This window comes from Micromys minutus (assembly GCF_963924665.1).
Source record: "Micromys minutus genome assembly, chromosome: 9".
Lineage (NCBI taxonomy): Eukaryota > Metazoa > Chordata > Mammalia > Rodentia > Muridae > Micromys > Micromys minutus.
In genome coordinates this window covers 39,968,277-39,983,320 of record NC_137978.1, presented here as the reverse complement: position 1 = coordinate 39,983,320, position 15,044 = coordinate 39,968,277, and the positions used below count along the sequence as shown (strand labels likewise).

The following is a 15,044-nucleotide window of genomic DNA, read 5'->3' as shown; positions in this document are numbered from 1 at the left end:
GCCCAGGCCGGTGGACCAGTCAAGTTGTTGAAGTGAACCTGAGAGGCCGTTCTATTCCGGTTTTGCATGATGCTCTGAACCTGCTTCTGCAGCGCCTGCCTTAAGCAGGGTGGTACAAGCCTGGAGCCGCCCAGACTTGGCGTGGCCAGGGGCGTGGTTAGCGATGCTGGGGCGGGACCTGTTCAGAAACGGGGCGGGACCGGTTGGGCCTACGGGGGGCGGGGCAGGAGCGAGGCGGAGCAGGAAGGGGCGGCGGCCCTGCCCTGCTTCCGCGTCATTGCCCTTAAAGCACCTGCCCGCCTGTCGCGACTACGAAGGTGCCGTCAGAGCCCGAGACTCGGCTCCATGGACACGCTTCGGACGGCGTCCGGCGCACGGCGGGGTGAGTGCTACCGGGTGGAATGGGTGCTGCGCTGCGTTGGGTCCCGCTCCGGGAGGGTCGCGCTCGGGCAGTGTCTTCATCGCTGGTCGCTGAGACCCCCGCTGAGTTCCCCCTAGTACGTGGAGCGGGGTGTCTTGGCGCACCAGGCGCGCGCGGGGCTCTAGCCAGGACCTCCTAACGTCACCGGGACCCGTAGCCAACCAGAGTCGCCCAACAACTTTCCTCCCCGTGGGTCACCCCGGAAACTTGCCCTTCCCGGAATAGAGTTCTGTCCCTGAGCCGAAGTATGAGACTCGGGGACTAAGGCAGTGGCCACAACGGGGAAGCCCCTGGTTCCCCTGCGCACTTCCAGCCCTAGTTTCCTTCTGAGAACCCCGCCCCTGCCTACTGGGTCCCTTGGGTTGGCGTGGAACGGAACGGGGCTTGGGGGTGGAGTCAAACCAAGTTCAAATGTTTGTATCACAAACTATGAGTTGATGACCTTGAGTAAATTCTTACCGCCTGTACCTTGGTTTCCCCCTTTCTTGCTGAGAACTCTTGAGAACACAACCTGGGCTGACACGTGAGAATGGCTTTGAATAGTTTCTTCTCAGTTCATGTTGCCTCGTCCTGTGGAAGAGAGGCTGACAGACCTATACTGGGCATTCCTTGCCCCTAACCCTGTGGTCTGGTCAATAGGAGCTGTGATGGACGCACTCCAAGAATGTGAAATATGAGTAACCCCTGTGGAAAGAAACCTGTCCAAGAAACCAGCCCTACCATGAGTCTGTTGGGTCTTGAGGACAGACTCAGCTGCCAGGGTCGACCTCAGCCAGACCAGGATCCTGTGGTTAAAGAGGCCTCTGCTTCTGAGCTACAGATGAAGGTGGACTTTTTCCGTAAACTGGGGTACTCGTCCTCCGAGATCCACAGTGTCCTGCAGAAGCTGGGAGTCCAAGCAGACACCAACACAGTGCTGGGGGAGCTAGTGAAGCATGGTTCAGCCACTGAACGAGAGTGCCTGGCCTCGACAGACCCCTGCCCCCAGCCCCCTCTGGTGCCCCGGGGTGGAAGCACCCCCAAGCCTTCCACTGTAGAACCCTCACTCCCAGAGGAGGACAAAGAGAGCAGTGACCTGAGGCCCGTGGTCATCGATGGAAGCAATGTGGCCATGAGGTATGTGTGGAGACGACCTGTGGAATAGTGTCCTCGGCTCTTCCTTTGGGAGGGGAGCTTTGCTTTTCTCATGGACTGGTGAGGGAATGCAGAAGCTCTCTGTGAGGTCCCGCCGTGTGCCAGAAGGACCCCTTAAGCCTTAAAGACTTCCTCGGAGGTATTTCTTGAATGCTGTAAGAAGGAAAACAGCTCAAACCCTTGCCGAGAGTCACACTTTTTTTTAAAGATTTATTTATTTATTATATATAAGTACACTGTCACTGTCTTCAGACACACCAGAAGAGGGCGTCAGATCTCATTACAGATGGTTGTGAGCCACCATGTGGTTGCTGGGAATTGAACTCAGGACCTGTGGAAGAGCAGTCAGTGCTCTTAACCACTGAGCCATCTCTCCAACCCCCCAGAGTCACACTTCTTTATGAATGAGAAGCAAAGATTCAAACACAGCCTCCCTTGCCCAGGGTGTAACCTCGTGCCATGGTCTCTCCTGAGACCAGTCTCCTTTCCTATGGCATGAAATGGAACAGTACAGGGGATTATTAACCTGTGGGCTCAAGAGCTTTCTGGGAGCCAGTCCCTTAGCCAGTTGAGCCTGTTCTTCAGTCTCCTGTCAAACTTTCTACTCAGGTGGCCCCTGTATGGGAGAAAATGCATAGAACCTGGAGAGTTACAAGAACCCTGTGGACATTTGTTATTCAGCATGAGTCCTCTGGGATCTCCTTGTCCTAGACTCGAGCTTATTAATAAGCAAGGCTTATTAGTTATTCAGAGCTTCCTAGCCCTAACCAATTGTGACCTCTTGGTCAGATCTGGCTCTTCAACTGCGTGTGCACAGGTGGCCTGATGCTCTGGGCTCAGGTGAGCTGTGGTGAGATCTATACTGGCTGAAGCCACTTGGGCTGGACCGATCTCTGGGGGGTTCCCAGATCTCTTGTCGCCTTTGCATATCTCTCAGGGAACGGGGTGGGGTGGAGGCAGAATGTGAGCCAGGCTGCCTCTGACCTTAAGGAGCCCTGACTTCTCCCTTCTATCCAGGCCACACCCTCCAGCCCTGCTTTCTCCCAGTTCCCTGCACAACGGGCTGGTGAGTCAGGACTGGGTGGATCAGTACAAGGAAAAGTTCCTCTTGGCAGGAACGGAGGAGACCCCAGCAAAAGAACAGGAAGAGGGGAAGTCTCCTTCTAGATGCCCTGAGGGCTCTCCCAAGAGGACTGTCCGACTTGTTATGATGTCAGCTTCTTCCCCACCTGGCATTTGGTCCTACCTACTCCCAGCCCAGCTGGGTCAAATGAGCTGTCCAGCTGGTCCTGACCCTACTTAGCTAGTACATGGAGGCAGCCCTTCTCTATCACCTTTGGGTCTGTCGTCACATCTTTAAAATGGGCTGATCCTGGGCTGGAAGGCGGAGAAATGCTGGCTTCCATGCCAGAGGGCAGCAGGTCCAACTGGTTACCTTCAGACTCTGGAGTTCTCCCTGAGGTCCTGAGCTAGGGTAGGAATTAGGAGGGGTCTGGCTTCCCCTGAGAGTCCTGGGCTGGGTGTTATGAGTCTTGTGGGCAGCCATGTGCTCTGTGTATTTGTATTCTGGGCAGAGAAGGGAGGGGCCTGGACGGGAGGAGGGGCAGTAGTGGAGGGGAGCCCGAATACCAAAAAGACAGACAGCCACTGTCTGCCCGCCTGCCTATCTGCTGGGGGTTTCTGAGCTGGGGTGGCCACGGAAGGGGAATTCCAGCCTCACACTTCCTGTCTCAGCAGCTGCTTGGTTCCAACCCTGCTGCTCCCCACACACACAAGGGCAGGCCAGCTAGCCCCCACCATATGCAAATCGTGGGGAAATTCACCTCTGTTTCCTTCTAAGGGAATTTTCCTCCACTAGTTAGGCCCAGCCCAGACAGTTCTTCTCACCTGGGGAGGCTAGCCCTGCCTTGTCCTTGGGCAAGAATGGGAGTTTGACAGTCACAGCCTGTCAGGCTGGGGGCCCTGAACTGTGGGGCCAGCAGGACTCTGTGGGTGGGAGGAAGTTGGTTTTCCTGGGCCAACCAAGCTTCCTGTATTGCAGTGAACTGAATGAGCCGTCCAGGCGTTCTGAGCCTCAGGCCTCAAGTGTTCCCCCTGCCAAGAACAGGGCTCTGACTACCTGCTGAAGAAGTACCCAGTGCCAGCACTGCTGAGAGCAGACTGATCCCCAGCCAGGGTTTTAAATGCCCACGGGCAGTCTACAACCTAAGCACCCCCCGGCATCTTGAGATTCTCAAGCTTGTCTTTGCTGGTCCAGGAAGGGCCTGCGAGTCCTCATGTAGACACGCTGCACCATTCAGGTCGGAGAGCCATAGGGCAGATGCCAGCCTCACATGTGAGGGAGGCAGTGTGATGGAGCGGCACTGTGTGAAGCCCCAGACGGGGACCTGCCCCCGCAGGTGCTGGAGGGCTTCTCAGAGCTGTTGACATGTCACTTGGCTTCCAAATAGAAGAGCAAGAATTTGCCGCAAATTGCTCATCATTTCTCTGGCCATGGGGATGCTTCTTCCTCTCCATATGCAGAACACACGTCATTTGGTAACTGAGTGCAGAAACTACCGTCAGGGCTATGGGTACAACAGTTTTAAGCAACAACAGGGTAGTTCTGATCACCGGCTGCTGTGTGACCCATCGGACAGAGGGGAACGGGATGGTAATGGCAGTGTCCTTGTGGGCCTTGCTGATGATTCGGTGGAGAGCACAGAAAGGCCAGGTTTGCAGCCCTCAGTGAATGTTAACTGATTATAAGCAAGCTGCCTGGGCCCAGGAGGGCAGGAGTGCTCCCTTGGGATGGACTTTGTTTCCTCTACAATTCAGAGACCTCTAGCCCTTGGTGCCTCGCCCCAAGATAGCCTCCATACCTCCAGCTGCCCCACTTCCCACTCTCTGTTCTCTTGGGGCTCCAGCTATGACTCCCCCAAAACTACCCACAGGATGTGGTCTGCCAATGGACTTGCCTCTTTTGCGTAACATTTATTGTTTTATTTGCCAAATATGAGTGTGAGTTGCTCACTCTGGGGCTAACGAGGCAGGGCTTGCCAGGGAGGGAGCCCCAAGCTCAGTCCTCCTTCCTTCAGCACTCCCAGAAAATCCACCTTGCCAGTGTCTTTGGCCTCAGGCCTTAGGGAAATTTGTCCCCCTGGGGTAGAAGAGCTTGTCTACCAAGCTGTGGGCAGACTCACAGACCAGGGCAGGCAGCTAAGCTGCTTCTGAGGAAGGACATGTTTAGCTAGCACAAGGCTAAGGCCTGATGCCCCAGCCCTCCTATGAGCAAGCAGAGTTCCCCAGCAATTTCCTGCCCATCTTTCTGCCAGGGGTCACGCCCTCCCTGGGGGAGGGGGACAGGGCAGTCTTGCAGGGAACTGGGCCTCTTGAGAGAAAAAGAGGTGGCCTTTCACTTTCACACTGAAAAGCTCCTGGCTCTGTTGTTTCCTGACCCCTTGTGGAAGGATGACACCCCATGCCAGAGACCTTATACACTGAACTTAGATCCGGAACAGTCTGGTTTCTCCTGCTTAACATGGCTGGTGCCTCCCTCCCCAACCTCCCTTGCTGGTGCCCCCTTGCTATGTAGTTTTGAGGGAAAGAGGTGACTCAGCCTGTATGTGCACATCTGCGTCTCCGAAGTCCCTGCAGCTTGGGTGGGGCAGGGTCCCCAAGCCTCCCTTCACTTTTCCCCACCCTCAGGTATGCTGCACATGGTCCGACCCTCCCCCTCTACGTGGAGAGCCAGTGTGGCTAGATTCCTGGGTGGATCCACGCTTTTAGGAGATGGGATCTTAGGGAAAGTCCCTTCCAGGGGCTGGCCATCAGACACTGTGGGAACTGGCCCAGGGACAAGGCCCTAGGCCCTCCTGGCAGAGGGTCATGGGCTGAGTGCTGCAGCTGCCCAGGAAGGCCAAGCAGGGCTAGATGTGGCTCTCTTCTTACTTCTGCTCTGACCTGGCTGCCGACTCTGTGAGCTAACCTGTCCCTCCTCCGCCAGCCACGGGAACAAGGAAGTCTTCTCTTGCCGAGGCATTCTGCTGGCTGTGAACTGGTTTCTGGAGCGGGGCCATGCAGACATTACTGTGTTTGTGCCATCTTGGAGGAAGGAACAGCCTCGGCCAGATGTGCCCATCACAGGTATGTGTGCCTTCTGGAAGTGGGACAGCCTCACTGTACCAGAGACCCTGGTGCTTCCCAAAAGGATCCTTAAATAGGGTCAGCATCTTTTAAACTATAGCAAAGATTCCAATTCCTGTTGCTTTCAGCAGCCCAGTTTAGGCAGGAATGGCTAAAGGTCACCTTAGCTTCAGGATATCTTCCTCATCCTATTGGAGGAGGGTTTCCCTTCTTCACCATCCCCTGTGGCAAGGGGCAGTGTAGCTTCATGATTGAGACTGTGGGTGCTGGGCCAAGAAAACAGGGTGAAAGGCTTGGCCCTAAGTACTCAGGTCAAGAGCCTTAAGCAGGCATTTAGTCATGGATGGGCTCTTTATCTGTGAAATGGGGTAGGGTGGAGGTAGCATCCTCCAAACACTGCTGAAGGAGCAGTTGAGAATGGTACAGAAGTGCTTAACCCAGCGCAGTGTGAATGCTCAGTGTAGTGTGAATACCCAGCACAGTGTGAATGTCCAGCACAGTGAGAACGCTCAGTATAGTCTGAATACCCAGCGCAGTGTGAATGCTCAGTATAGTGTGAATGTCCAGCACAGTGTGAATGCTCAGTGTAGTGTGAATACCCAGCACAGTGTGAATGCTCAGTGTAGTGTGAATACCCAGCACAGTGTGAATGCTCAGTGTAGTGTGAGTGCTCAGTGTAGTGTGAATGTCCAGCACAGTGTGAATGCTCAGTGCAGTATGGTACCCAGTGTAGTGTGAATACCCAGCACAGTGTGAATGCCCTGCTGCAGCCATCGCTCTCATGAAAATCCCCACCTTGAAGAGGAGGAAGTGACAAGACGCAGCTTTTTAAGAAGTCTGCAAATCTGGGCCAGGCTAGGAGCTACTGGGCCTCTTCTAAACAGAGCTGGGTATGTTGTTTTGAGTATGCAGGGGACAGGGACTTCTTCCTGGATCCCTGTCACATAGACAAGGCACACAAGCCCGAGGGGAAGCAAGAAGAGCCACCCCCGGCTCTACACTCTTGCTGAGTGTGATGGTCCTGCATAGAGGTGCACACAGCTTAGTTTCTGTCCTCTTGAAACTGGTGTAAAGCAACCTCTGAGACCGACCACTGTGAGCCATGGAACCCTGTGGGTCTATCTTCGGGTCTCCGATGGACCCTGACCTATAGCTCTGTTCGTCCCCCAGACCAGCACATCCTGCGGGAGCTAGAGAAAAAGAAGATCCTGGTGTTCACGCCATCCAGGCGGGTCGGTGGCAAGCGTGTGGTGTGCTACGATGACCGCTTCATTGTGAAGCTGGCCTTTGAATCCGACGGAGTGGTGGTCTCCAATGACACATACCGGGACCTCCAAAGCGAGAGGCAGGAGTGGAAGCGCTTCATCGAGGAGCGGCTGCTCATGTACTCCTTCGTCAATGACAAGTACGTCACTGCTGGGGGCTGGCTCTGCCGGGGCCCACAGTCTGGGCTGCAGCTCTGGGGGTGACATGCATTGCAGAGAAAAGGCTGGGGACAGTGGAACTTTTTGATAGGGGGCTTGGGACTTGAATCTAACTTGAGACAGAACCATTACGTTCCTAGGTGGCTCTCTCAAGTAGGTCTACGACAGTATACATATCCTAAGATGCGATTAGCCTGTGGCCTCCTATAGCCTGATAGCTCCCAGCCTAGAAAATGCCTGACCCTGAGCGGTACCCTCTGGACTGAGGTCTATCCCCCTCCTCTGGGGTGACCCAACTGTAAATTCGGGGACTTTGGGGGCATCCTGCAGACAAGCATCTTAGGAGCTGGCTATCTAGCCCTTTCCTTGGTCCCTCTTCATGGCTTATCTCCTGAGAGTTCTGTTCACCTACCACAGGTTCATGCCCCCCGACGACCCTTTAGGACGCCACGGGCCTAGCCTGGACAACTTCCTTCGTAAGAAACCACTGCCTTCTGAACACAGGAAGCAGCCATGCCCCTATGGTGAGACCCAGCTCTGTCCTCAATAGCCTTTTTTTACCTTACCTTTCCCCTTGCCTGCCCCACCCCACCTAGGCCTACTTGTGGCTTCCTTGTGGGGACCATCTGTTCTAGACCACCTAAAACTCCAAGTGTGCGCCTCTTCCTCCCTCCGGCCCCACTTAGAGACCCTTTCTGCTCCTGCAGGGAAGAAATGTACTTATGGGATCAAGTGCCGATTCTCCCACCCTGAGCGGCCAAGCCGCCCCCAGCGCTCTGTGGCCGATGAGCTCCGTGCCAATGCCCTCCTCTCGCCCCCCAGGACTCCAGCCAAGGACAAAAGTAGCCAGAGGTCTTCTCCTGCCTCTCAGCTTACCTCTATGTCCCTAGAGGCTGAGCCAGGCAGCAAGGATGGGAAAAAAATGGGTGCCAGATCATCCCCAGGCCTCCACCAAGAAGGCTCAACACAGACCTGTGCTCCAGCCGGCAGGAGCCTCCCTGTTAGTGGGGGCAGCTTCGGGCCCACAGAGTGGCTCCCACACACCCTGGACTCACTCCCATACACCTCCCAGGAGTGCCTTGATTCAGGCATTGGCTCCCTGGAGAGCCAGATGTCAGAATTATGGGGGTTGCGAGGAGGCAGCCCTGGGGAGTCAGGGCCCACTCGGAGCCCTTATGCTGGTTACCACACCTATGGGTCTGAGCTCCCAGCAGCACCTCCCTTTTCTCCTTTTCGACAAGCCATGGGTGCAGGCCACTTCAGTGTCCCCACTGACTATGTGCCCCCGCCACCCACCTACCCAGCCAGAGAGTACTGGTCTGAACCGTACCCATTGCCCCCACCCACTCCAGTCCTTCAGGAACCCCAGCGACCCAGCCCAGGGCCCAGTGGGGGCCCCTGGGGCAGGGTGAGCAACTTGGCCAAAGAAAGGGCTGGTGTGTATACCAAACTGTGTGGTGTCTTTCCCCCACACCTGGTAGAAGCTGTGATGGGGCGCTTCCCACAGCTCCTGGACCCCCAGCAGCTGGCTGCCGAGATCCTTTCTTACAAGTCCCAGCACCTCAACGAGTAAACCAGAAGATGGCTCAAGGGGCTATCAGGCATCACAGATCGGTCCCCAGCCCCTGGCCTACCCTGGAAGCTGGACAGAGGGATAAGTGGAACAGGCAAGGGAATCCTCAAACCAAAGATACCATAGGATTGGTTCTGGCCCTGTGGCACCTCTATCTGTTCCGCACGGGTCAGAAGCGATCACCCTGTTGATACACATTGTATCTCTGTCATTTAAGGAGACGCTGCCGGTCAGGCCGTCCATCCGTGGCTGATGCCCAAACCCTCTTTTTTTTTTCTCAGAGGGCAGAGTGGGGGGGCCTGGGGGAGCAGAGGTCTGAGCTTGACCCCCACCCTTCACCCTGTCCCTGGGACGCCGGCACCACCGGCTAGTTGGGCACCATGTGCCTGCCCTCTGAGGCCCCCCCTCAAGCCAATGTGGCCTCATCCCTGTTCACAGGGCATGAGGCTTCATGTTAGTAAGCAAGATGCTTCTTATAACCCACCCACCCACCCGCTCTGTCCACCTGCCCCACCCCCACACACCAGGGCTCCAAGGCCCTCTGTTTCCACACCTTCCCCTTCCTCACGGGTGGGAGGACACATGTATGCTGTGTATAGATACAGGGTTTAAATATTCTAAATGAAAAGATTGACAAAAATAAAGGCTATTGCCAGTTTTGCGAGGTAGTTGTCCTTGCTATGTTTGGTGGGTTGAGCTGCTCTGGGGCGGTCAGCGGCCAGGAGAGCAGATGTCACTCCTTGTCCTCAGAAAAGGAGGGTTCCCAGGAACAGTTGGTCCTGAAGAGGAGGTGAGGTGGCCCTGGACATACCAGGTGACAGCTGCAGGAAGCAGAAGTGTAACAGTACAGAGCCCTGTGGCTTCAGCTGGGTGGGGGTTGGGGGGTAGTGGCGTGTTAGCGGGATGGAGCTGTTCCCCTTTTCTCTGCTGACAAGAACTGAGGGTTGGAAACAGGGAAATGATCCAAACTACAGAGGGTGGGGTAATGTGGGTGATGGAGCCCTTGGGTGCTGCGCTCAGGTTCCTTCTCCCAGATCTGCTGTGTGTCCAAAGAACCAGGGTTGCAGAGCAGGGTGAGGGAGGGCTGGGCTATCTGCAGCAGCTGGAAGAGGCCCTGCCAGTGACTCTTACCAGCTGGAGCAAGGGACTGTCCCTCCCAGGCCTCAGTTTCCACATCTGTAAAATGGGAATCCTAATGGCAGCTGCCTTACAAACTTGTCATGAGGGTTCAGGGAGATAATGTGTGCTAGGTATGTGACCTGCCTCCCGCCACACAGGAACTGCTCATTAAAAGGCTTCCATAACCGTGACTCCTGTGGGTGGCCTCACAGGGCTGACCCCATCCACCACGTCAAACTGCTCATCATCCCTAGACAAGCCCAGGCAAGATGAGACCTTCCTCCCTCTCAGCTCCAACTTCAAAAATGAAGAACATGAGTATTAAATATTTTAAGCGAAAGGCTAGGCTATCACATAATTCCCAAGCAAATATTGTCAGGAAAAGGGGGAAACATTACAGCTTTAATAATCCTACCTTTGAACAGTCCCTCTGATTTGTACTTTATGGTCGGGTGTATCTTAGAGTGTATTTTCTGTTTTAAAAACTTCAGTACAGAACAGATGTGAAGCTAAGGAAGAAAATGTCACTCCAGGGATCCTCCCCCACCAGCTCCACCCAACTCTTCCCTGACCACCCTTCCAGAAGTTCCTGCTTAAGATGGGATCTGGATCCGTTGGCATGCATGAGCTGGAAGCCTCCCTCCCACGGGCATTAAAGGCGTCTATCCCATGCGTGTTTCTCCCTGCCTCCTCAGGAGCCTTTACCAGCATAAGAGATGGCAATGCCTGACTTATACTTCCAATGGAACTATACTGTCCAGGGCTCTGGGAATGGAGCCAATCACAAACTGAGTTCGGTACTCAGCACCTGGTGTTGGAACATACACTGGCCATCCCAGCACCTGGGAAGACGATTTGGGAGGGCCAGAAGTTCAAGGTCATCTTTGGTTGCAAAGCAAGTTCTCCAGGTCAGCCTGGCTTGCATGAGACTCGTCTCAAACACATAAAATAAAACACACAGACACACAAACACTCCGATGTGTTCTCAGGTTAAAAGGCCGTCTGTGGGCATCTGTTTGTCTTTATGGGGTAGGAAGCTAAAATACCGGACAGTCAAGTTCATTATCAGTTGCTTGGCAATGCTGAGTGACTTGCCCAAGGTCCCACGGAGGAAGGCAGGTTGGGGGCAGGGCTTTCAGTACTCTTCCTGGTCCCAAAACCTGACACCAGACTACAGTGACTCAAGCCCCTGCAGAAATGGGAAGTGGGCTTGTCCTCCCATCGAAGCGACTATAATGCCACCTGCTCAGTAGGGCCCTCTCTGTATAATACTGTGGAGCTTTGGGACCGTGACATTCAGGGGTCCTTCAGAAGAGGGAAGTGGGAAACTCTCCCACTGGCTTCCTTAACCAGAGTTGAAGTCACCTGTGATTGTCCCATGGGGGTGAGAAATAGGGTGACTCCACAGGCAGGCAGCAGCGTAAGTGCCAGCTGGCTAATGTTAGGAGGCAGGGCCTGGCCCTACTGGTTCATTGAAACCAGTGAGGGCTACAGATTCTAATAGCAGGTGCCAGCTAGGGCTGGCCTCTGGGGAGAAGAGGGTCAGCTCTGGCCTTCTGAAGTCTGCCTGGCGCCCATGCTTCCTGACAGCTCAGCTCAGCCGGACTAGCCAGCCATGGGGGCCATGCCTCCAGCTCTTTCTCAATCTAGCTTCCGGGCAGGGCTACCCAGGCAGCCAGGCTGAGAGCCAAGGCTGCTGCTTCTCTGTGACTTGCTTTCAGCATTAACGCCAAAGTTCTCACTGACTCTTGTCCCCTGGCCCACTAAGGCAGCTTGGACAGGTGGCACTCAATCACCATGAAAGGGATACAAAGACACTCCACCTTCTCCAGATGTTACAAAAGAATACCTTAACTGGTGGCAACTAGAGGTGGCGAGGCCCCAGTTGGAGCCTTGCTCACTAGCTGGCAGCCCTGGCTCCTCACCACCCTTCTCTCAGGGCTTCAGCTGCCTGAGCCACAAAGATCCACGTGTGAGCCTAACGGGAGAGGGTGGCGGGGACAGAATGTAACTCCGGAGACCAAAGCTCAACCCACCAGGCTTGCTGCAAGGGATCAAATTCCAAGTAGCTGCCCCAGCTGCTCCTTACTCCCAACTCTTCCTGGTTACTTGAGCCAAGCCCGATGATGGGGAAACTGGTGTGTATGCAAATTCTCTGTTGGGAAATGATCCCTGGGAGCTGAGCTGGGCCTCCTCCCCACCCTCCCCTCCCACTCTCGCCAGCAGGTAGTGACCTCTAGGTGCTTCAGCAAGCTCTGCTCCATGAGACTAACTAACCCCTTCAGGGGAGACCCCAGCCTGCTCAGAAGCCAAAATGACTGGTCTGTCTTTGCTCGTAGCCTGAGACAGGACATCTCTGTACTCCCTGACAGACCCAGCCGACCTGAAATGGGTGAATACCCCCTGCTCTGGGTCACTGCCATTAGGTTTCTTCAGGACATGGGAAGACCTGGCAATCCCTGGGGATCCTGGTACCTAAGAACAAAAGAGCCACTGGGCAAAGCCCATTTGGAGCTGCAAATGCCCCGCACTGCTGGTGTCTTTCAGGGGATTAGGGTAGCCAGTTGAGGGGGCAAGACCTTCTTCCCTATCACCAAGGTTCTCTGTTCACCTTCCCCAGGGACAGCCAACACAGGTTAACCCATCTTAAGGAGGAGTTGGGTAAAGTGAGCAGACAAAACCTGGGAAGAGGGTCATCGCCTAAGCCCTGCCAGAAGGAAGTTGGCCCAAGGACCCCAGAACCTTTGTCCCAGGCTTCATCTCCTGGCTCATCTTCTTGTCACTGGCCCATAGCAGACTGGGTGACAAGAACCTGTCCTGCGGCCCTCCTAGTTCATGGGAAGGGTGTGGGAGACTTGGCTCAAAGAAGCAGGAAGTAGGGCCCTGTAATTAGGGAAGCCCAAGCCATCCTAGGCCATGGCATGTAAATCCTTCCAGTCAGTTCCTGGAGGGGAGGAACCTGTAACCCAGGGTGTGCCTCCTAGAGCTGCTCTCAAGGCAGCAGCTGGTGATTCTAAACTGCTTACCACTTTAAGGAACAGCAAGGAGACTCTGGGAGGAATTGCTCAGCCACCCCAGTTCCCAATGCACCAGGCATGCAGTGCCCTGCTGCCGCCTTGTGGCAGCTCCTGGTACTACTACTGCCTGGAGCCAGTGGTTTGCTCACTTGGGAGTCGCTAATCCCACAAACCGCTGATGTCTTTCAGGGTAGGTGGGGAAAGAGGTGGTATCACATCACGGGTGTCCGAGGGGACCTAAGAAACACAGAACTCTTGACTTAGCAAGCCTGGGAGAGCCCTCTTCTGAAGAATGAGGGAAACATTTCCTAGGACAGCAATGTCACTAAGAGAACAAGTTAAAGAGCACACAGCAATGGGACACCAGTCAGTAAGGGGCAGCTCTTCCTTTGAAATTGGTTTTGGTTTTGTTGTTCCCGAAAGCTTAAGATAGAAAAGCCTCTCTTGCCTCAGCCTCCCACTTGCTAGCTGGGATTACAGGTGTGCACTGGTGGACAGTATCAGGGGGTCTGTTCTTGGTTTTTACACTGTGGGTCCTAGAGATCAAACTCAAATCCTAAGGCTTAGCGGCCAGTGCCTTAACCCTCTGAGCTACCTTGCCAGCCTAAGGACTGGCTTTGGGACATTTCCTAATCTAAGAAGCCACTTCAGAAAGGGAAGGCAAATCTCAGCCAGCTCCCTACCATCTCTGGAAACAGTTTCCAGAGTGGGGTGTTAGAGCTGGGATACCTCTGACCAGGAGCCTACAGTGTGTTCCTGTACGCGAATAATAAAAATTTGGAGTACACACACTTCCAACACATGCTATTAAACCATGACAGCAGTCACTGTTTCATAGAGGAACACGTTTCAGTGTCGGCAGTTTCTTGTGCCTGGTATTTATTTATAAATTATCCACATGTATTAATGAACTAATATTTACGTCTAATATACAACATATTCCACGTGAAGAACTACACAGGGCTGAGGTCCGGAGTGGAAACGCACCCGAGATCTGATCTTTTCCTCCCACATCCCCAGCCATTCACACCCACTCCCTTTCCCTTGGACACCCTGCCACCACACCCTACTTCCTTTCAGACCCGTGGCACGACGGACTCCACAGAACCGTACTCAAAATGAAACCTGTGCTTCAAATCCTGAGGCTGACCCCACAGATCCAGACCTGGAACAAGCATTGTGAACTGGTTAGACCAGCGTACCTACTGCTAGACTGCTGTACCCTGCCCTCACACACTTTGATGCAAGGGCATGTGTGCACGCGCGCGCACACACACACACACACACACAGAGCCTTCCTAGGTCCACACGCTCACACGCTCACACCCACGCGGAGCCCTCACAGGCACTATTCAGACAGCCCCATGCTGGGAGGAAGTAGTGCAGCGCAGTGCCCTCCACTTCCTTCTGCCAGAAAGAACATCAAGTCATCGCTCCTGTATAGGTCTGCAAGTGTACAAATGCCTTAGTGATTTGGAATAAGGCTGAAGGTGAGGAAGTCCAAATAGGTACAAAAGCCAAGCTAGAAAATGCTAGAAAACCACACGGCTTATAAGCTCGGGCGCCACAGTGCTTCATTTATACCGCAAAGGGAGCTCGGTTCTCTACACTTGCTGCACCCGCAAACAAAAGCTCACCTTTTTCAGGTGAAGACCCCACTGCCTGCTTCCTACTCTTGGAACAAGATTTTCCTGAAAGCAACCAGTACAAATGCAAGCGTGCAGAAATGGTTTAACCAGTGCAGTGACAGATCTGTTCTCCAGGCGCCAGGAGGCTCCTGAGACCTGGCGCCTCACTGGGTCAGAACAGCAGCTTTGAAAACGTTAACTCTTGGCCCCACACTGGCCTTGTCCCAATTCCAAGATTCCCCAAAGTCCCTCCTGCAGACTCCAACTCTGTGGGCTGGTCCTGCTCCCCACCTCCTCACGCACCCAGCGGTGCTGGAACACTAACTTTAAACAGAATGGCCCCTTCCTCAGTCCTGGGAATAGTACACTTGACACTCCCATGAAGCTTTGCACTAGACTGTCCATGTAGTGGACAGATACGTTATTACAAATGGCCAGGTCTTGTCTTACAACTACCAAAGGCCTGGGTCGAGCTCTTCCTGAGTTAGAGAGAGGCACAGGGCAACAGCCAATGCGCTGGGCCCCACCCCCGCCCGACCCCCATGCCTTTCCTTTGTCCTTCCAGAAGACAGGCAGGTCACTGAATCAGCTGTCGCTTCTCAC

General features: G+C 54.4%; 1 protein-coding gene across 2 annotated transcripts; it reads left to right on the top strand.

The window, feature by feature from the left end:
- The first annotated feature begins 289 nt into the window (after positions 1-289).
- On the top strand, positions 290-9,248 carry ZC3H12A (zinc finger CCCH-type containing 12A). Of its 2 annotated transcripts, XM_080920754.1 has the most exons (6): positions 290-382; positions 1,061-1,537; positions 5,541-5,680; positions 6,851-7,085; positions 7,522-7,628; positions 7,812-9,248. In XM_080920754.1, the coding sequence occupies exons 2-6, from the start codon at positions 1,095-1,097 to the stop codon at positions 8,675-8,677; spliced, it is 1,791 nt and encodes a 596-aa protein (XP_080776880.1). In that variant the 5' UTR covers positions 290-382; positions 1,061-1,094; the 3' UTR covers positions 8,678-9,248. The 2 variants fall into 2 exon arrangements, with proteins under 2 accessions (XP_080776880.1, XP_080776881.1); XM_080920755.1 differs by lacking the exon at positions 290-382 and having other exon boundaries at positions 784-1,537.
- The last annotated feature ends 5,796 nt before the right edge of the window (positions 9,249-15,044 follow it).

Bases quoted from the DNA above. Each gene is read 5' to 3' on its own strand.
- ZC3H12A (XM_080920754.1), top strand. From the start codon at position 1,095: ATGAGTAACCCCTGTGGAAAGAAACCTGTCCAAGAAACCAGCCCTACC. The intron at 5,681-6,850 runs GTATGTGTGCCT...TTCGTCCCCCAG, and splicing joins GCCAGATGTGCCCATCACAG to ACCAGCACATCCTGCGGGAG. The intron at 7,086-7,521 runs GTACGTCACTGC...CACCTACCACAG, and splicing joins TACTCCTTCGTCAATGACAA to GTTCATGCCCCCCGACGACC.